This window comes from Neopelma chrysocephalum, unplaced genomic scaffold, assembly GCF_003984885.1.
Source record: "Neopelma chrysocephalum unplaced genomic scaffold, ASM398488v2 Primary Assembly neopelma1_23, whole genome shotgun sequence".
Lineage (NCBI taxonomy): Eukaryota > Metazoa > Chordata > Aves > Passeriformes > Pipridae > Neopelma > Neopelma chrysocephalum.
In genome coordinates this window covers 6,768,053-6,790,352 of record NW_020897691.1, presented here as the reverse complement: position 1 = coordinate 6,790,352, position 22,300 = coordinate 6,768,053, and the positions used below count along the sequence as shown (strand labels likewise).

The window sequence follows — 22,300 nt, the reverse complement described above, 5'->3', positions numbered from 1 at the left end:
ACTGTGTTGAAAGGAAGCTCATGCCTTTGTAAACCATGTGTGGGACAAGCAATGAGCAATTCAAATTCTGAAGTTGAATGGGTGATGGAAGAAGGAGAATTATTTTTTTTTATATCATAGTTTTACATACAAAAAGGGGCCTTGGTTTTTGTAAGACCGTCACAGTGTCACAACAGAGTCTAATTGATTACAATAGAGGTATTTTAGAATTACTGCTTTGCTGTTTAGAAGTTAAAATAAAATACTGAGTTGAAATGAGACATTAGTAGTTGGGCTAAATTAATTCTTAGTGTTGCTTTGATCAAATGAGTGGAATTGTTTTAAGAAATAACTGAAGGCTGTTTTACATGCTTTAGTATAGAATAGAATATTAATATTCTTTATTTTCCCCCTCCCCACGTTATTATTGCAAATAGTAATTTCTTCCACAGGGAAATTTTTTAACCCCGCTTTTATATTTCTGCCTCTGCTGGCATTTAAGACATTCCTGCAGTTCTTTTTAAACTGCCTGGGCATGCAGTTTACTTTTAACCTAATAGAATTGCAAAAAAAAGAGGAGTGGGGTGTGGAGAAGAAGGCATAAGAAATTTTTCCATGGTATCCCAAGATATGGAGATTAGTGTAGTGATATTGGTTTAACTTTGACATGTTCTATAATATGAACATTTCAAATTGTGTGTCTCTGTGTATTTGTTTTGTTCTTTGCTTTAATGTAGTTAGCTGAAGAGCGTATTGGAAACATAAGAACAGTTCGAGCTTTTGGGCAAGAAGTGGCTGAAATGGAGAAGTACACAAATAAAGTTGATTATGTGCTACAACTGGCTAAAAAAGAGGCACTAGTTCGGGCAGGATTCTTTGGAGCAGTAAGTATATTTTAATTAAAGTAAGCCAACCATGTTATGCCAAGTGCCAATTATTTTAAAATTCATGAGGATACTTCAAAATCTGGAAATAAATGTTGAAAATAATTTGAACCTAAATAAAACTGTGGGAAGACTGGACTTAAATCAGTCTAAATTGCTGTGAAACTGCATCTCAAGATACAGTGGTATGATAAAGTCACTTTAAGCATGTATTTCTGCCCCATACCCTTAGTGGGGACTACTTATCTGAGACTACACCTCCTATTCAAGGAAGTAAACCTGTGGAAACCTTCCCCCACCCACTTTACAGGTTTGACTCCCTGATGAGATGAGCTTCAATGCATAGAAAGCTCCGGAGCATGCAGGTGTGGGAGGGAGGATAGGGAGGGTTGGACTGCTTTTTTCCATAACTTAATTGCTTAATTGTATTTCAAAACTGTAACATAACTGCAGACTCTCAACTCTTCTTCTTTACTGATGGTTCAGAGTAATGTCTGATATTCCTTTCTATCTTGGGAATTAAAAAAAACAGAGTTGCTTGCTTTTTAACCACTTTTTGGATAGCACAGTGCAGTGCCACTGGATGTCTGGCTGGCTGTTGGCTGGGTTTGCTTTAGTATTGTTGAATTTAACTCGATCCTCCAGAAGCCTAGATACCTATGGTATGAGAGTTCTTTTTATTAGAAGGAAAATTCTGAAACAACATTTTAGAGAATGAAATTTAAGATGTATGTGACAAAATATGCCTTTTTCTCTTTTTCCTTAGACTGGTCTTTCTGGAAATTTAATTGTCCTATCAGTCTTATACAAAGGAGGATTACTAATGGGCAATGCCTACATGACAGTTGGTGAACTCTCATCTTTTCTAATGTATGCTTTCTGGGTTGGAATAAGCATTGGAGGTATGGAATGGGAAATTAGATTTTCTTCACTTGAAAGCATTACAGTCCATATGGGGGCAGGAGGGAAGAAGCTCTTAAAAGATCTGGCTTTCTTAAGAAGTCTCTTCCACATGATCTTCCCAGGAAATCATGCTTTCTTTTTTCTGAAGAGTTAATGAAAATAATATTTTTCACTTAATCTTAATATAAACCTTCTGTTTTCCAAAAAGAATACAGAGATTATTTTTTTCAATGTGTGCATGTGACAGATATGTATTACTTTAATTTTGTTTAGGTCTGAATTAAGATAAATGACATATTGTGTAAAGAAATAATACTTGTATTATATTTTTTACAAAATATGTGGGTCTGCATTAAACATACTTTATTTAGAAAGGCACGTAAAATTTAGCTGTAATTCAGTATACAGTGTCCTGAACTGGAAGAGTAAACAAAGTGCCAGCAGAACACTGCACTCTGGTGCTTTCTGGTTTTGCTTACTGACTGACTCCTCCTTGAAGCTCACACTCTGTAATCTACTGGCCCAGAAACAAGCTGTTCATCTTTTTGACAAAGATCAAATGGCCGCATACAGGCAAAAACGAAGATAAAGGGCTTTGAAGTTTGACAGCTTATTGGAGTGTTCTTCTTTAAAATGAGCCTGTTACTTCTGATAGACAGGGAGGGCGATGGAGCTTGCCTGTGTTCTTCTTTTCTAAGACTAAGCCTGATATCATAGATGCACCTGAGGGCAAAATGTACAAAACCTGCTTCCTTGTATATAAAAATTCCAGTGGCACCCATTCCAGCTACCCAAACCCTTTCTTCTCTGCTTAGCTCATCCAAGTTTGGTAAATGGACAGATACCCAGCACTTTAAAAACATGGAACAAATTAATGTTAAATAAATGAAGGTTAGAAGCACTGCTAAAAATGTCATTGAATTAACCACAGGTGTCTTGCCACAAAAGGCCTGCTTTTCTTGATGCCTACAAGGCATATAAATCTTCCAAGTGCTAAGTCTGCTCAGTATATGTCATCATTAATACATATAGGAATTCATGCAACTCCATGAGTGGTTGTGAATTTGCAAACCTCAGTGCTTGAGTTTCAAAGCGCCCTGTGAGGCTTATGCCTTCCCTGCTGTTCTAGAATGTAGATGCTTTGGCTCTTTTTCCCAAGCAGACAACTTGTCACCCTGGCTAGTGCTTTGTGTTGCAAGTTTTCAGATAGTCCTCAGCAGCAGCGTGATGAAATACCCTGCCTACACTTATGGACTTGTGACTTTGAGCTGGGCTTGTTGCTCTGCAAGAATAAACCAGTAAACCCGTTCTAATATACTCTGGGTTTTTTGCCCTCCTGAAATCACTCTCAACACTGTAAGCATTTTAAGGTGTTTATTCTGTTCTGATTCAGAGATTTTTGAAATTGGTGCCTTTTTGTTTTGAAAGACAGACAAAAAATAAAGAAATAGGACATTTTATATTTATACCTTACTCCAATTTTAGTTCTACGTCAGTTTTCTGTGTTTATATCAGCTGGAAAGCCATTCACCCAAGCTACCTCCAAGATGATTCACACAGCTGCTAAGAGCTGGGACCCAGTACTATATGCAGGCCTTGTCCTTAGCTTTTGCTTCCTCCAGTACTGTTTGAAGCACATTGACATGGGAGACTTTTTTTTTTCCATTGTCCATTTTCCACATAGCTTCTCAAGTGTCAGTTCAGCCTTCAGTTTCATGCCCTCTCTCCACTGTGGCTGACTCAGCCAGGCTCCCCTGTAGTAGCATAAACCTGTCTGACAAAGAAGGGCATTCAGAATGCTCCATTCTACTGCATGATTTGGAACATATGGCTGGTTGGATGCAAAGCTATTTCCCAAAGCTGGATGCTGTTCCTCCTGACAGATGACTGAAAAAGAGCATACACATGATCCTGAAGTGTATTAAATTTTCTTCAGAATTATTTATTTTACAGATATAAATAAGAATGGTGAATAAGGGTTATTGGTAGCTCTCAAATGAGACTAGATAAGATTTAAATCAATATGTTTGACAGTCTCTTGGAATAAAAGATCCCCTACATATCTGATCCTTCAATGCTGCTGATGAAAAGTATAATGATAATTTTATCTCTCCTATGTCTTCCATTCCATATGGATGCATAATACTGTTCTGGTTTTTGTTTAGGTCTAAGTTCCTTTTATTCTGAGCTAATGAAAGGACTAGGTGCTGGTGGACGTCTTTGGGAACTTATTGAAAGGAAGCCCCAACTTCCATTTGATGGTGGGTTCTTGGTTTGTTACTCTTCATAGGTTGATTTTTCTCTTATGGGTCAGGAGTACTTCAGAAGGGAGTGCACAATACTTAAAGTTAGTACTAACTTACATTCTTTTGAAAGAAACTAGATACAAGGGTAACTCTTCTGACTTTTCGTAAGTATGAAACAGATGATGAAAGTTTCCTTTAATCAAAAATTTTAGAATCCAAAAATTTAGCTTAATTACTTCTGACTTAATTAATTTTTCTTTAGTTAATTCAGAATATGATTTTAAACGTATTACTTTGAAAGTTATGTGATTGGGGACGTGCTCATTTCTAGCTTTTTGGAATATTTTTTGGTGTCATCACCACTTCCTCTTGGATCAGCTTTAGAGTGAAAAGACGGGAAGGAAGCAAAAGGAGAGGAGGGAGGAGCTCTGAGGTGGCCGTGTCTCATATTTCCACTGAAAGGCTTACTGTGCTCATCTGTAATGGCTAAGAAATGACCAGTCTGAAAAGAGAAGCTTTCGAAACCAGGTGGTTTTAATTAAGAGTATTTCAAGCTTAAATGCTTCATACTGATCCAGTGAAAACAGGTCCTTAGTGAAACATGTTGGTTTGAAACCTGAATTGCAAACACAGACAGTTTGAGGTGTTTCAGCAACACCTGCCAAACTGAATTTTCAAGTTCTTCTGCCATAAGAATGAAGGAATAAAATGAAAGGAAAGGAGGAAGGCTGATATGGGAATCCTGCTTCTTGGTAGAGTGTGGATGTGCAGTTACAGCAGGTGTTGCTTTTGGAATGTTGTGCACCTCATTCCTCACAGTAGTACTACCCACATTTCTCCCTTACTTCGAGGGGCAATGTCTTGTTTTCACAGAACACTGGCTGTTGCTGGTGACAACAAATATCTCAGCAACAAATTATAATGTCTCTTTTTCCTGCATCTAGAATCCAAACATGAAGCAAGTATATAGCTTTTAGATATTTCTACAGTAATATATAGAGGAAGGAGTTGTGGTAGCAGACTTCCTATATTGCGGTAGATTTCAGTGTTTCAGGCCACGGAATAGACCATGCAATAACTGGAAATGAGAGTTAAGATAAGCAACTACTTGTTACTGTGGTAATAATAAGGATTATGCTGCTAGCACAGGATTTAGCAAATACATTTCTTTTCCCAAAAGGAGGTTTACAAATCATTGTGTAAACAGTAAAGTTACGGTGTGTATGTCCATAGGTTAAAGTCAAGGAAGGAATCTGGAATTGTATGCTCTTGCCCTTGCCATTTCAATGATACTACCATTAAAACGAAAGCTTGGAGAAGAAAAGGGAATCTGGGGAGAAAAAAAAGCAAAATAAATTATCTGCTCTAGAAACAGCGGAACTAGTGAAATCTTGATTCCTGCTGGTGGATGTCTGTGTTCCTATCCACAGTTACTGTTTAACTAAACATGGGTGTGTGCTACCATGTACCCCGGTTAATTGGGGGTTACTTGTGTGCTGCATCTGAAAAGAATTAAGGGGTTTGAGTTGCATGTCTTTAGAATGAGCAGACACGAATCTGGTGTTGCTCTAGTGCTGCCAGTTTTCACAAAACTGGTAGGAACTTCGTCAGTGCGATTCAGTCCTTCGGGATTGCAGCACCACCATTCAATTAGTTTGCTTTGTATGGATATGTATCACTGGGATTTAACAGAGCTTGGAGAAATTGTGTCTTTGTCTTACCTATTTATAAGCTTCTTTTAGTAATTATATTCTTTTAAGATAATTGTTTCAATCAAATGGGGTGCTCCAGAAAGAAGCTGGTTTTATTTAACTTTGGCAGTCTTGTTCATTCATGGTGGATTGTTACAGTATTTCACAAACTGAAATTTTCATTTCAGTGAACTGTAGCCTAAGAGTCAAGCCTCTGATTGGCATTTGAATACACTGTTGTCCTGAATTTATTAAATGTACTTTCCACTTGAGAGAAAAATAAAACTAAAAAAAGGCTGTTAGTGCAACAAACCTAGCAGCGCTTTATTCCAGTGACAGCCTCTGCTTAAAAGCTACCCAGTTAAGAGGTAGTGGAGAAGGAACTGCTCTTTTTCAAAGGGGAGAGTGTTTCAGGTGAGTTTTGTGGCTTGGTGAAAGGGCAATAAGTGATTTGCAATGTTTATCTTTTTGTGTTCTATAGTAACAGGACTTTGGCCTTCACCAATACCATTTATTTAATTGCTCCTAATTGACAAAGCTTAAATTGTTTATAATATGTTTAAAAATTCAGATAATTCTAGGAGAGGTTATCGTTGTTAGTCGTTAGGTATTGCAAGACGCAAATTCTCCCTCTTGCTGTAGGTAGCCTACAGCTTCAGTGGTGGTGAGCAACCTGAAATTGCATTCAGGTACAAGTGGTGTACCACACTGATTCACTCATAGCTGAAATATAACCCCTGTGGTCCTGAATTGTGGCTTGCAGCTACTCATAGATTGAATGTGGAGGTAGATATTTCTATTAAGTGTCTGTAAAGCAAGTTCTAGGAGGGCTGAGCTCATTGTTTTTCTGTTCACATATCTGTATTTTATTCTTTGTCATACAGAGGGAATCACATTAGGCAAAGACACATTCAGAGGTGCTTTGGAATTCAAAGATGTTGAGTTTGCATATCCAACACGTCCAGAAACATCGATTTTCAAAGATTTTAGCCTTTCCATTCCAGCTGGCTCTGTTATGGCTCTGGTTGGCCCAAGTGGTACAGGGAAATCAACTATTGTATCCCTTCTGCTGCGGTTGTATGATCCTATCTCAGGTATGTTTTGTGTGTTGCTCTCACTTGTGACAATTAATGCCTTGCATGTCAAATACACCTTAAACAGTTGAGGTTCCTGTGCTTGAGGCCCATGTTTCCCCTTGCGGTGTATGGTTTCCCTGTGGTGGTGCCTGCATAGCTGTGCATTTCTGATCCACCAGTACAGCATGTGATTCCTCACAGGTCATCATTCTCATCTGTTCTTTGTCTCTTTTCAAAATGTGTCAAACACACTTCACTTTACTGTTTCTTAATTTAAGGTACTATCACTGTTGATGGCTTTGATATCCGCCAGTTAAATCCACTGTGGTTCAGGACAAAGATTGGAACAGTAAGTCAGGTAAGGAAGAAATAAAAAATTCCAAGTGGATGAAATAATTTTGTGTGATCAGCTAGCTTTACTTCACTTTTCTTCTTTCTAAAACTGTATAATATTGCTTCCCAGTGAAATCCCTCCATCTCACCATAACTGCTCTTGCACATGCTTTGTTCTAAAAAGAATATTTAGACCTAGTGCCATTATTCTGTAGTCTGTTTTTACATAATTATAGAGATTCAAAATGTTAGCTCAGGAGAAAAGTGCACATGGAGACCGGAAAGTATGTTGCTGTAAATTGTATGGGTATGACCATTGTGATGTTTGCTATAATTTGTTGAAGAAAGTAACACAAAGCTTAACCCTTATTGCCTTTCATATGAATGGAAGTCACACAACCATATTTTACACAACCATTTCAAAAAACTGACCTTCTATGTTCTCTGTTATTTCCAAGAAAACACAATTCCATTAGGAAAGCATGAAAATACAGCACGGTTGGCATGTACTCTTGCAGTGCCACCTCTCAAACAACCTCCAAATTCTGGAAGTACAGAGAGGTGTTCAATGGTGTCTTAAAAATAAACTATTTGACCAATTAAAATGTTCATTCCCTTGTCTCCCCAGATGCTTCACAGTGCATTTAACTGTTAGGCTGATGTTCTGTTTAAAAGCATATGGGTATCTGGATATTTGTTGCATTTCAAAACAACTTCTTTATGTAATGCCACCAAAAGCTTTTGTGCAAATATTATTTTCCCGTTTGCACATTAGCACATTTCTTTTTGACTTAATATATGCCATTTGAACTACCAGTAGGAGATTCATACTGGTATTCATACTATGTATGCCTCTATTCAGACTTACCTTGTTTCAGATGTTTCCCCATTGTACATCACTTGTCCTATCTCACAGTTCTTTGTTGCAAGGTTTAATATTAATTAAATGCACAAAATGCCATCAAATCTGTGTAGAGATTCAGAGAAGAATCATAATTGGTGCAAATCATAGAACAGTTTGTGTTGGAACGGACCTTTAAATGTCATCTAATCCAACCCCCCTACACTGAGCAGGGACACCTTCAACTGGATCAGGTTGCTCAGACCCCCATCCAACCTGACCTTGAATGTTTCCAGGGATGGGGCATCAACCACCTCTCTGGGCAACCTATTCCAGTGCTTTACCATCCCCACTGTAAAAAACATCTTCCTTATATCTAATCTAAACCAACCCTCCTTTAGTTTAAAACCATCACCCCTTGTCCTATCACAACAGGCCCTCCTAAAAAGTCTGTCCCGATTTTTCTCATAGCCCCCCCCCTTTAAGTACTGAAATGCCACAATCTGGTCTCCCTGGAGCCTTCTCTTCTCCAGGCTGAACATCCCCAACTCTCTCAGCCTTTCCTCACAGAAGAGGTGCTCCATCCCTCCCATGATGATGATGATATGTAGCAAAGTACAAAAGGAAGGGTTTCTAATGTTTGAATGTATGGCTCTTTCTAAACTCTTCCTAAAATATTAGGAATTGACAGTTTTGTCAGTTAAAAAAGCACCTTACTTTTTAATTGGTTTTCACTGCTCATGTTGGTGTTATGAAGGGGTTTTTTTTATTTGTTTTTAATTCATATAACTCTAGCTTACATATTCTTTGTATGAATATTGTGAGTTCTTGTAAGTGGAATTTATGTTATTTGAGATACAGGCAATACATTATAATTACAGATCTACCATATTAGTCATGTGTTTGAATTTTTCAGGAACCAATTCTCTTCTCCTGTTCTATTGCTGAAAATATTGCCTATGGTGCAGAGGATCCTTCCACTGTGACTGCAGAGGAGATTCAGAAAGTTGCTGAAATAGCTAATGCTGCTAGTTTTATCAGAGGTTTTCCAAAAGGGTTTAACACTGTAGTTGGAGAAAAAGGCATTTTGCTTTCAGGTGTGTCTTTATCTTGCTTATTTTAAAAATCTTGATGCTATAATGTGAAGTAAAAATTCATTATTTTTTGTTACCACTTTTTTCTCCAAGTCATAACCTGCCATAAGTGTTAAAAGAATCCCCCCTTCATTTCCATTCACCCCCCAAAAGTACATGGGCCTAATTCTGCTGAGCCCAGTATTCAGTTAAAATTACGTATGTTTTCCTATTTCAATGAATGGATCTCTTCCCCTAGGTGGACAGAAGCAACGAATTGCAATTGCTCGAGCTTTGCTCAAGGTAAGCCAGCACCCAAACAACTATTTAACTACTTTTTGGGCAGAGGCAGGAAGCATTAAAAAAGAGGAGGTCTTTCAATGAGAGACGTAGAAAAATATTTTTAAAAAGAAAATTGTATCTTTTCCATTAATGAAATTGGAAGGGGCTGAGCAGCTTAACTAAAGACAACTAACTTCAGTGCTTTTTCCTGTCTTTCAGTCATGTGTTTTGATAGTTCTTGCCAAGACTGATGTTCAATCACTGTATAATGGCTCACTTTTATAAGGATGAAGGAAGGCTTTAAGAATGTAGTACTAGTAAACTCAAATATGACACTTGCATGTTCAGATCTCTATCATTCATGGGTTAATTTTTCTGGGTGGCACTTCACTTGTACTTTAGATGCCTTGTCTTAGCTTTGAGGGGAAGTGGCCTGGATTTGGGACAAGATAATATTTCAGGCACAATGTTGTGACACTTTTTTTCTTCGAAGATTGATATAGATCTAGCTTTAGGGCAAGCTCTGTGCTGCACAAATTTGAGAGGCTTCTGAGGATGAGAAGGACAGGGAGCTTGCAGGGAGGCAGTTTGGTGCTGATGCTCAGCTGGAAGTTTTGATCCTTGCTGAACTCAGTTTACATTCATGCTACACCACACAGGTCTCCATACTATCCTAGCATGCCCAGTTCTGATAGATTAATAGGAATTTCATTATACCAGTTCTCTTACCACAAATGTTGAAAAGCTGATTGTATTTCAGGTCATGCATTTTATATAGTTCATGGGATTAGAGACTTTATTTCATGGGGAAAAAAAGGCTGTAAAAATAAATGAGTAGGGGATATACTGGGGTAGTTGGGGGTGCAGTAGAGTCCCTTCTCTCCCAGATAAAGTATAAAGCTTTTACTTTCAACTTTGTCAGGGAAGTTTGGGTTATGTACTGTAATTCAGAAGTGAATTCTTCTCAGGTATTTGAGTGCTGGCAGTTTGTTTGTTTTTTTTAAAAAATCACTTATTTGGGAAGAATTCTTAAATGCTAGTTCATAACTACTATGTATTTTATCTGTGGGTGAAATACTGCTTGTTGGTAGGGTTTTGTTAACTTTTTGTTACCAGTTTTATATATCAGACTGACTGCAAGCAGAGTGTAGCTGAGCCTCTGTGAAAGGAAACTGAACTTTTGACCACAGTGCTGCCAAGTATGCATTAAAAATCATCTCCCGCCTTCAGTTTGTATCTTTCAAATACCCAGGAATAGTATTCTGCTATTTTAGTTTGGAAAATTTGAAGATGAAAGTGTATTGTTTCTGATTTGTCCTCTTAGCATTTAGATTTCTTAAAAGTAATGCTTTCAATTCTTTTGATGAAGTAAGTACTCTTACTTGGAGTTTTAAGCTATATGAATCCTGTTCTTTATAATATAAAAATTCATATCTTGTTTAATTATTATAACCAATTTTACTTTCTTCTTCAGAATCCTAAAATTCTTCTGTTAGATGAAGCAACAAGGTAAGAAAGAAAAGAAATAGAAACTTAGAAATTATGTACCTGTAAAATTCAGATTTGGGACCCCTTCTTTCTTTCTCTGCATGCCCTTGCACAAACTCTCTAGCCCCCTTATTGTTTTCTACCCCAAAAAAAAGAATGTGCCTTCTAGAATGTGTGACTTGATTAGGAGACCTATGATGAAAGCTGTTTATGCAAAGTGTAAGGAGATAGCTGGTACATTGTGTTGTAATTTTTTGTGGAGTTAAATTTGTAATATGTAACTTGATTTTGAAACTCTCCTTAAAGCTTTTTTGTATCTTTAAATTAAATTTAGATCTTAGTGTAAAAGAGATATAATTATTCTGCAGTACAACTGTTTTTTTCCCAGTGAATCAATTTAGTGTTATTTCTCCATGCTTATTTTTGCATGTGAGAATTGTAATGCCTATAACTTGGATGTCAGCACTAAGCATATTCACGAAACTTCCCTGCAGTTCCAGTGGTTCATCTTCACTAGCAATAGAGAGGGTTTGCAATTTTGGTAAAATAAGCCTAATGCAGACAAAACTAACCTGTCTTAAAATAACAAATATCCTCCTCTATCATGTCCCCACCCCATTTCTTACTAGTGCTTTGGATGCTGAAAATGAATATCTAGTGCAAGAAGCTTTGGACCGCCTGATGGAAGGGAGGACAGTCCTAATTATTGCTCATCGTCTGTCTACTATTCAAAATGCCGATTTTGTTGCAGTCCTTGGCCAGGGTAAAATTCTTGAATGTGGAAAACATGAGGAACTACTTGCAAATCCAAATGGACTTTTCAGGAAACTAATGCAGAAACAAGCTTTTCTTCAGAACAGTGATACTTTTGCATTAGATTTACAATCCAGAGAAAAGAATATATTAAAAGAAAATGTATGAGAAGATGTATGAATAATGGAAGCTTACAAACTACAAAGACTATAACTTATGTTTCAGTTATGTAAAGTAAATGTTATATTTTTCCAAAATGTACAAAATATTCTTTTGAAACTTAAATGTGTTTAAACTTTTTATTGAAAGCTTTTTAATAATTATTGCAACTTTTAAAAATGTCTATCACATTGAGATAATTTCAGTGTATAGATTTTTCTGCTTTGTGTTACATTGAGAACATTTAGAATCTTATTTGCTGTAATGCACTGTATGATTATGTGCTCCATTCTCAAGTAAGTTCAGTATTTTAAAGATAATTAAATGACAAATACTATAATTTTCATATCATTGTCTCTCTCTTTTCAAGGAACTTTTGCATTTTATGCTTGTCAGTAGTCTTACAATGCTGGAATTCAAAAATGTATGACACTAATGGACTCTGAAAGTTCTGTCTGACTTCCACTGCACTGCCCTTCCAGTTTGTTCTGAAATGTGCTTATGTGTTCTGAACTTGATTATCATCCCCCTCTGCAGTTACTGTAAAGAATTACACACAGAAACAGATTTTAGAGAGTTTGAAAGGATGCGTTGGAGGAAAGTTCTTTAAAAAACCAAACTCAACAAAAAAAGGCAACCAACAAAAAACCTGACTTTACATAAAGACAAAGGAAGTATATTAGTATATGAAGTCAGCATAGAAAAATCTAAAGTTGGTATGCATTTTCTTCCCTTTTCTATTTTCCCATTTCTTTAGTTTCACTTGCGTTCTAAGAAGACATCCAAAAGAATATGCCCTTACAAATGTTTTTGTCCTTTTTTAAGGCATATGTCAGTTTTGTATACTTAATTTAATTTTCAGTCACAGAAATCATGAGTTTTGCCTAACTACTTTATAAAGAACAACTAGTAAACTACCTTCTCGAGGACAATTGGTAAAATAGGAGGATTACATTAATTTAAATAACTGCAGGAGGATACATTTGGCAGTGAAGAATTGGCTTTATGATTCTAATTTAAGAATCTCTTTCAATATAGTCTCTGAAGATGCAAAACCCCACAAGATGATTTTAAAATTCACCAGTTAAGTCTCTAACCCTTATCAGCATAAACTATTTCTGTGTTGAAAATGAGATTTAAAGGTTGAGTTTTATCCTCCCTCCTGAAGATGGAGATATTAACACAGGGCTGGGACAACAGAAAGAAGCCGAGTAGTTCCCTGATTAAGTGTAGCTGTGTGTAGACAGGAGTCGGTCAGCAAAAAATGATTCCTCAAGCTATATTACCTTAAATATTTTAGGAACAACATATGAAGGGTTTTTAAAATAATTTGAATGTCACTATTCATTGATATTGGGAAGTGTGGATGTCAGCTTGAATTTTATTCAGGTTTTTCCCTATATGCTTGTTTATGTGTGCAGTTCCTGATTTGTTTTTCTCGATAAAGTGACAGAAACACGATGATTTAGCATCATGTGTATAGAGAAGGCTATGCAGAAGGATCCTACATTCATGTAATAGTATAGTCAAGCTCCACTAGATCTTCGTATTTTGCTTTTCCTATAAAATCAAGGCAAAAGGAGACGGCTTTAATTGAAAAGGCAAAGCACTTAAACTGACAGGCACCTCATACTTCAGTCGTGCCACATTAACCACCTCAAGTTTATCTGCTCTGCATTTTGGGTTCTGTCATATTGGACCACATCCCACACAGAAAACCTAACAGATCTGACTCTTTAATCAAAGAACATGTTTTTGGAAAATTATAGGAAATTTTTGAATATGCTATTTTTGGTTCATTTTATTGCTAACTAATTAGCTTTTTTGATACTATACATACAACTCAACTTCTTCCCCAAGTGGATGGTACCTACCTACCTTCTGAAAGCTCCTTTTCATACAATCCAATGCCGTTGAGTATTTTCTTTCAGTGAGGAAAATTTAGTTCCCCCTGAAAGCTAAAATCTTATTTCTATACCATTGAATAGTTGTAGTGCGTGATTGTTATTTACCACAGATGTGAAACATACCACCTTTCCACGCTCCAGCTGGTTAGTGCCAGCTAACCGTGTGAGTTCAGTGAGACACGGCACCTAAACCCAGCCTTGGGAATCCGGGACAGGTATCCCGCGGGAGCATCCCGGCAGGGGCCGCGCTCGAGTCCTCCCGGCGCTTCCCGCTCCGCTCCTCCCTCCCGTCCCCGCCCCGCGGTGACGCGCTCAGCCGGCGCCTGGCGGGAGTACGGGCCCGGCGCAAGTCCTTCATCCTCAGCCATGTTTCCGTCGGGTCCCGCCTCGCCGCGGACCCCCAGCGGGTCGGCCCGCAGGACTCTGGGCAGCGCCGCCCCCAGCCCTCTGTCCCGGCCGGGCGGCAGGAAGAACATGCCCGTCGTGGCGGCCGCCGCCTCCCCGGTGCTGTTCTCGCCGGCGGCGCGGAGGAGCGGCTCCCTCTCGGCGCGGTGAGTCCCGCCCCGCGCCTGGCACACCCTGCCCCGGTGCTGGATGCTCGAGGCACTGGAGGTTGCAGCGTTGCGGTGTCCTTTTGAAAAGTGTGCGTGCTAGGTCATTCGAGTACTCAAGAAGCTCTGTGTGGAGTCGTCATGATGATGTTTTATGTTTTGCCTTTTTTTCCATATTAGTAACTCAGAAGTTCTGTTTGCTGTTTATCCTAAATAACACTGTCCTGTCAAGACACTGTCACTCTGGAAGTTGTTTTTTTTGAAGATAGTGCTGAAGATTTTAGACATCAGTATAGATTTATAGAATGGAACCTTTCCTCTAGTGTATAAGTTAGCCTTTCTTTATTATTTTTGCTTATTGCTTCCTTTTATACAGGATTTGTTCTACAATAAGACTTTTCTTATTGTCTCCCAGCTGGATTTATTTAGAAATCTGTGATCAGGGATATTTTTGAAACGTTTTTGGCAACTTAAGTACTTAGTATTGTCTGTTTTGTATTAAATGAATTTTTTTTTCTAGAAAATTCTGATAAAACTGTTAGGCATGATTTTTTGGTGTAACAAGGAAAGAAAAGCAAAACCTATGAGAGTTACTAAACTACACTTACTCTTTTTTGCTCACTTTCCTGCTGTAGTAGTAAGACTTCCTTGGTCTGTGGTTTCTTGAGTGTTCTCAGATTGTTTGTAGGATATCTGTTATATTCTGTTCTCATGATAGCAAATTCTGACAAAACATTTCATAGTTGAATGGATTCAAGGTTTTTTAAAAGTAGTATTGTACATTATAAGTATAAGGTACCACATGTTCAGCGTTATAAATTATCTCTTATTAGCTTTTGAATTTGAGAGTGCCTCAAATGTATCCCTGTATGAAACATGTGTGATATATGAAAATAATAGGAACCTCTGCATTTAAAAAGAGGATAAAATAGTCAAAGTCCAGGCATTTCACACCCACCCACCCAACCCTTCCCTTCCTCCTCCTTGCACCCTGCTCCCAGCTTCCTCTCTTCTCTCTTCCATATAAATCAAAACTGAGAAACAACATGAGCCTCAGATCAATTTCAGGGGGATTCAGAAGCTCTTTTCTCAGGAGCATCTATTTGTTGTTGAGATAAACAAGATGGCCTGTTTTCAGGTTTTGGAGCTTTTACTTCAGGTCTGTTTTACAATTTTTGCAAACTGGATTTCAGGCTTGTCTTTAGCTGTATATCATCATCTCTTGCCATTTCACACTGGGAGGGCTGTGACAGCATTTCACTTGTGAGGAGAAATAAAACGATGGCATTTTTCTAAAAGCAGAGAAATTTGCCCACTTAATCATGTTCAAAAGACAAGACAGGCCTATGCTGTTCCGGAGAGAAAAGGTGGGGAAAGATGCAAAGTAGCTTTTATAAATTATGTTATGAAACAGTTAAGAATTGCACTCTCCGCACTAAAATAAAGGCTGTAGAAGTGCAGTCTGATCCAGGCTGCCACGAGTGTTTGAAGTATTGCACAGTGCAACAATTGTTGCCCAGCAGTGTCAGAATTAGGGATGGAAGTAGGCCCTGCAGTCAGGGAAGAACTTCTATTAAGCTTCTCCTGACATTGTGGATAGCTTTATTCTACAGATAACCAGAATGTAGAGAAGTTGAACAGTGATTTTGTTGTTGGTTTGCTTGCATATTCAGTGTCAGTTCTTTAAAAATAAAGAATTTGATGACAGCTAGCAACTTGTAAGGAGGCCACCAAATTACTGCTTTAGATGGTGCTCTCAGAGGGAGCATGTTTGTTTTACATAAATCTATTTCTAAACAGATAGTAATGAAGTAAATGTCTGCTGAAGCTGATGAAGAAACAATAAAAAGCTAACTATGACTTTTTGTTTTGTTGTAGAGCAACTCCTACCAGAGTTATCCAGCTTCCTACGGCAACTGAGACTATTAATTACGATGTTCAGGCTTTTGGATCCTCTCTGCCTGTTAAGGTTATGGAAGCCCTGAAGAAGGCTGATGGTAAGAATTTATTTTATCTTTTGATTTTTTAGGAGAATTGATAGGTGAGGGAAGTGTTAACATGCTGTTGATGCCATTTAAATCCTGACATTACTGTGAAAACTGAAATGTCTGTGCCTTGCTTTGAATCCATGTTGGTTAAGTAACAATAGTTGTAATAGCACCCATGTGGGTGTGAATGCCTGGAAATATCTTTCAGGTGCTGTCTTAACCAACATATTGTAAAATGCAAGGTTGTAAAGAAAGCTAATAGTAGGTTTTTAGGTAGATAGGAGGAACCAAATATGTATCTTAAAAATCATCTTAAAAATTACTGAGTGATTTACGAAGCTATTATAATCTGCTCTAAATTGATGGAAATAGCTTCTAGGATTGTCGTGCTTTTCAGTCTCAAAAGTTGAGTGTTTGTCAAATGAATTTTTAAACTATATGTAGTAATTTGATATCTTAATCAAATAGATGGAAATTCTTATACAGAAACTAATTTAATATAAAATATTTCTTATTCTCCAATGAGAAAGAAATTTTACTGGTTTAAAGATTGTTCTGCAGTGTTTTAAAAATCTGAATGTTTTAAAAAAATTACTTTTTTCTGTAGCTGATGACCAGCTGAGTGTTCAGGTGGATGAAAGTGGATGGGCCTGGCTAGTCCATAAAGAGAGGCTGATTATTTGGAAGATTGGTCAGTCTGCAGTAGCTAAGGTAACTGAAAATTGAAGTCTATATTTTGTTCTAGTTGAACAAGTTATGCAGTTGTGAGGTTTTGGGTTTTTTTTTAAACGAGATTTCTTTTATAAACTGGAATTTGTCTGGTTTCCCCTAGAAGCAGCGGGATTGGTATGAAGTCATGCTAACAGTAACTGAAATTCAAGCTCTTCAGTTTTAATTGTCACCTTGACACTAAGGTTAATTCTTTGTGTTTTAGTAGTGTGGCTCTTATGTCAGATTGTCTTGATAAATCTTATTTTGATAGTTAAAAACTAGTTATATGTTACAGATTGGTTTAGATTATTCTGGGTCTGATTTTCAACTTGTCAAAAAAACCAAAAAAGGTTAGTTTCAGAGGTGCTCAATGTATGTTTCATCTAGATTTCTAAGGTCAAGAATTTCCCCCCTCCCTCTGGATAATGTTTCTTTCAGCATCATTTCAGTGAACAGCAGTTATAGTCAGAGAAAACCTGTAGCTACAAAATTAGTATCTTTCAATTAGTGCAATATAATTTAATTGTACGGGTTCTGTGCTTACAGTGGAGTGTCAAGTATATGCATTCTAGTACTTGTAGAGATTTTTCAAGGGATTAAAACGTTTCTGGTTGTTTAACTTTGAGAGGGTGTAAGGGAGGAAGGAGTGTTTCCCCTCTCTATTCTGTTAGTGCCTAGTAAGCTTTCTCAAGTGCTTCTAGTTTAATTTTTAATTTTAATTTTTTGCTGCCTTGTTAGAATATTGCATTAAGGAATACAATAATAAGGAATACTATATATATATATATACACGCTATATACATACATATAAGGAATACTGTAATAAGGAACTCAAATAACTAAAGAAAACCAGTTATATTTGAAAATACACAAGTATCAGTAGGTGTTTTTTAGCTGTTTGTGACAACCTTGCTGAAAATGTCGTGTGACGTTCTTTTGGTTCCCTTACACAGTATCTGGGCTAGTTGAAGTTTAATTTTCAGGAGAGTAAAAAAGTCTAATGGCTTTGTGACTGAGGAACAAATTCTTCCAGTCTGATATTTATTATGGCATCTCTTTCTTTCTTTCTTCCAGTTATCTCTGTGCAAGGAGCTGCAGCTGCCACCCAGTGACTTCCCATGGAGTTCTAGTTTAGCAGCTATATCTTGTCTCAATTCCTCGGGTGAAGCACCTTCCCTGCAGGTGATCAAATTTTAAATTTTAGTTGTTTAAAAGCACCTTTAGAATAACTTTGAATATATACTTTTTTGTCAAATACTTATTTGAAAACATTTGGTGGTATGCTATCTATTCAAAAGGTCAGGTTTGATAGTTTGCAGTAAATATTTTTGAAGTAAAGAAAATTCTGCTAGTCCTTTCAAATTACACCATTTACATTTTATAGGATCAGATTAAATAGTATTTTTCATAAGGATTACTTGACATGCTTTCATAACAAACAAAATTACTGAAGACTAAGAGGTATTGTGAGAACAAACACAGGGGCAATCAAGTATGCTGTCTGAGCAAGTGCAGTTTAAATGCATGCTGGCTGAAAATGTTGTTCAGCAGTGGATTAATTCTGAGTACACATAGATGAGAGGCAATCACCAAAGGAAATTCAAAAGGAAGTAATACACCTAAATCAAGATTTTTTTTTTTTCCAAATTTAGTTCTACAGCTAGTGAGCTAGGCATGGATACTGTGATTTTAGAGAGTGAAGTAGAAATGTTAGTGTAGAAAATATTTCAATAAATTAAAAATATTAAATAATGGGCAGGAATCACAAAGGACAGTGCACTCTGTGGTGTTTTTTAAATTATGTTTATTAGCCAACTGCTTTCCTTTATGAAGGCCAGTGTCTGGTCAAAAATCAGTTAGAAAACTCTGAGGAGCTCAATAACAACTCTCAGCTACAGTTCTTCTATTGTTCTGTGATTTTTACCTTTTTTTTTTTTAACAACCAGTAGATTAGGTACAATGCTTTTTGTCCAAATCTCTACCTCAACAGTCTCTGGCTTCATGCTTTGAATTTTGTACCTGGGTGATTTCCTGAGTTAGAAGCCTTAATGTTGGCACTCTATAGGCTTATGTCTTTATGAAGAGAAAAACCACCATGTGATTTGATATTTCACTTAACGACACTAAAGCAGTTTCTTTGTTAAATTACAATCTGCATTTTAAGTCTTCTATAGTAGCTTGTAACTCTTGGCATCTGAAGTTCCCCACAGGCTGTCTTCTGCCTTGTATCTGTAAGTTTTGCTTGCATTTCAGTAGCAGACCCTGAATCAGAAAAAAGAACCAGTAGAAAATACTCTTGTTAGCAAAATAAGCGAGTATAACATTCCCTGCATGAATTAAGTTATGCTGCATAATCTTTTTGTGATTCAGTTCCAGATCTATCAGTGTGCATCCATTTGTATTTACTGCTTTTTTGTTTGTCACCCACAATCTTGATACGTAATATAACATATTTTAGTTAAAGCTGCAGTCTGATTATTATTGTCTTGCATGTTCTGTTAATTTTTTCACTTCCAGTCTCTGGCAATAATGGTTGCTACCAGCGAAGGTTCTGTGCGCTACTGGCCCAATCTTGCACATGAAGGTTCCTATACAGACACTTTTACAGACTTTGGAGGCTCTTTGTGCAGTTTCCTGACAGCAGTAAAGGTAATAATAAACAGTATGATTTATATTAAAATACTGGGTTTATTCCTAATCTAAAAACAGAAGAGTATGCTCCATGTTACCAGTCCTAAATCTGCAATAAATGTTGCAAAGGTAACACTGTTTTTTATTGCTAGATTCCAAGGATTATGTGAGATATTGGTTCTTGTTTTTAACTGAAATGGAGTTTCATGGATAAAAATATCATACAAAGCTAAGAAAATGAGTCTCTGCCAGTGCTAAGTACTAGTCAGATGTTTATCTTTTTCTTTATATAAATGGATGGAAGTCTTGCTATACAGTTCACTTACATTAGTGTCCTCTAGGATAAGATGCTATTGAATAAAAAAGAAAAGGTTACAGTGTGTTTAGTAATGCTTTGACTTTTAAATGAACACATGGAAGTTCAGTGTTATTTAATAATAATTAACCATGGGAATGTTAAATGTAGCAGTGCCTGTGAGAAAGTTATTAAGTATATTTTATTTTAATATTTTTTCAAAAAATACATTTTAAAATTTAAAAAGCATACTGTAAACTGTATGCTGCACTGTTTAAAACATAGAGAATAATGAGGAAAATTTGTTTAAACAGCCTTTTATGTGATAAATGCTTCTTTTTCTTTGTTAGCTCTTAAGTACTAAGGATGCCTTGTGTCTTGTTCTTGTTTAATGTTTACACTTATGAGGTGACGTAAAGATTATTAACTGAAAATAGAATTTTTTCAGGAATGTGATTTTTATTTTTTTAATGTAGTTGCTTTTTCTTTTTGTTAGGGAGGAAGCTTTATTTTATCGTCTTCCAGAGGTCAACTAGTCCGGTTGATACCTGATAGTTCTGGCAAGATTCAGCAGCATGCCCTGCCACAGGGTCAGGGCATGTTTTCTGGAATTGGTAGAAAGGTTTCTTCTCTTCTGGGTATATTGTCTCCTGGAAATGACGCTCTGGTAAGCTTGAAAAACATTCATCTGTTTTAATTTCTCTCTGTAATTTTTAGCCTCAGTGTTTAAGAAAGGAAAAAGAAAAGATTTTGTAAGGGTGTATGATGACCAAAAAAGGTAAGACTCAGCTCATTTATGTTGCTTATATTTCTTTGGAATTTGAAAGACAGAAACCAAATAAATCTATATGCTTTGTAAAGATGATTGCTGACTTGCTCTTTAAGTCCGAATTAAAGGAGTCTGAAATAATAACACTTCTTGGGTATATACTTGGGGTATATGCCATGATTCTGAGTCCTGCCCTTTTTAGTGGTAGCTTCATTACAACTTGAAGAAACTAACAATAACCTGTAATTCTACTTTTCTGATTTAGAGTTGCCAAGGTTTGATTGTCGTGTTGAGTTTTGTCAATGAACTCCTCAGAAGGTGGCAGAAAGTAGGAGAAATGTACCTACTATAGATGTTGTTATATCTATAAAATAAGACTTCTCTTGGAAGTTATCATAATACTCATCTTGATTGTAACTTGTGTACATTGGCCAAGGAAGTGATTTTTTTTTTGTGGACTGACAGTGGTTTAGATTATTGTATCCAAATATTAAGGCTTTGCTTTAACCTCTTTAGCTTTTTTTTTTTTAAATACAGATTTCCAGCGTTCTTTGGGATAGAGAGAGATCAAGCTTTTATATGCTAACAAGTTCAAATCTAAACAAATGGGAGATTGATGATTCATCAGAACGTTATATTCTCAGCTGGGATATCAGCAGGATCCTGAAAGAACATATTACAGATGCAATTTGGGTAAGAGCCAGCTCACCTGGAAGGGATTTGTGTGGTTTTTTAATTAATTAAGCCTGTTTACATATCATTAAAAGACAGATGTATTGTTTTTTTAGGGATCTGAAAGTAACTATGAAGATATCAAAGGAGGAGTAAATATACAATACATGGATTTGCAACAGAATCGGTAAGGAAGCACGCTTGCATCTGGTAAGACCTACATTAATGAGATGAATCTGTTTTCTTGCAAAAATTTCATGTAAGTAATTGCAATTTAATTTTACTGGAGTGGCACTGTGCATAAAATAAGCCAACTATGTTTTTATCCTATACTTCATGCCGTCATTGTCTTTTTAGCATTACAGATTCTTTACCTGATAGTAATTCCATTCCTCTTTTTAGTGTCATTTTATCAGGTTTGGGTATTTGTTTTGTCTTGATATTACAAAGTTAACAAATAAGTAACTGTAACTTGTTCCAGCAAATGCAGAGAATTCAGTCTCTCTTGTATTTAATTTGTTCACGTAAAATTACAACTACCTTGCTTCAGTTTTGTACTGCAGTATGAACACTGTTAAGTAATAGCTTGGAAGAACAAATAGTATAGTTTTTCTTTCTAAAAAACCTACAAGATTGGAAAATATTTAGTTTAGATTGTACTTAAATATCTTTTTTTGAGTGGTAGAGTCTTAGCAAGTAAAATATGTAGTAATAATCTCTCAATGCTGTGATATCTGTTGTTAAATAGTGATGGGCTGGTCATACTTGCTGCAGCATGGCATCCTGGAGATCGTCCATGTCTTGTCTACTACACTCTGATAACAGTAGAAGATAAAGGCTACCAGATGTCTGATGATGTCGTCGTGGAGGTCACGCAGTATAATCCGTCTTTTCAGGTAAGCTAATGAAGGCTCTGATACTGAACTAAGAAAGCACAGTGTTTCAGAGTATTCCTGTACATAAATTATCTGACAGGTTTTTGTCTAAAGGAAAATAAATGTCTCTTGGAAGTATGTGTTCATAATACTCTGAGGAAAATGTGTACCAACATCTCTTAAGTTTAATACT

At 36.7% G+C, this 22,300-nt stretch overlaps 2 protein-coding genes across 5 annotated transcripts in view; both read left to right on the top strand.

Annotated features, from left to right (window-relative positions):
- ABCB10 (ATP binding cassette subfamily B member 10) overlaps window positions 1-12,153 on the top strand; it is a 29,395-nt gene extending 17,242 nt beyond the window's left edge. For all 3 annotated transcript variants that reach the window (XM_027685614.1, XM_027685604.1, XM_027685625.1), the window contains exons 5-13: window positions 717-863; window positions 1,630-1,765; window positions 3,932-4,027; window positions 6,588-6,797; window positions 7,058-7,137; window positions 8,870-9,050; window positions 9,286-9,329; window positions 10,783-10,817; window positions 11,426-12,153. In XM_027685614.1, coding sequence (XP_027541415.1) covers window positions 717-863; window positions 1,630-1,765; window positions 3,932-4,027; window positions 6,588-6,797; window positions 7,058-7,137; window positions 8,870-9,050; window positions 9,286-9,329; window positions 10,783-10,817; window positions 11,426-11,717 — 1,221 coding nt within the window. In that variant the 3' untranslated portion in view covers window positions 11,718-12,153. The remainder of the gene's footprint in view (window positions 1-716; window positions 864-1,629; window positions 1,766-3,931; window positions 4,028-6,587; window positions 6,798-7,057; window positions 7,138-8,869; window positions 9,051-9,285; window positions 9,330-10,782; window positions 10,818-11,425) is intronic.
- A 1,796-nt stretch (window positions 12,154-13,949) lies between these two features.
- NUP133 (nucleoporin 133) overlaps window positions 13,950-22,300 on the top strand; it is a 32,086-nt gene continuing 23,735 nt past the window's right edge. For both annotated transcript variants that reach the window (XM_027685584.1, XM_027685594.1), the window contains exons 1-9: window positions 13,950-14,166; window positions 16,045-16,163; window positions 16,762-16,865; window positions 17,940-18,047; window positions 19,383-19,514; window positions 20,288-20,458; window positions 21,098-21,253; window positions 21,349-21,419; window positions 21,981-22,128. In XM_027685584.1, the coding sequence (XP_027541385.1) occupies window positions 13,982-14,166; window positions 16,045-16,163; window positions 16,762-16,865; window positions 17,940-18,047; window positions 19,383-19,514; window positions 20,288-20,458; window positions 21,098-21,253; window positions 21,349-21,419; window positions 21,981-22,128 (1,194 nt within the window). In that variant the 5' untranslated portion in view covers window positions 13,950-13,981. The remainder of the gene's footprint in view (window positions 14,167-16,044; window positions 16,164-16,761; window positions 16,866-17,939; window positions 18,048-19,382; window positions 19,515-20,287; window positions 20,459-21,097; window positions 21,254-21,348; window positions 21,420-21,980; window positions 22,129-22,300) is intronic.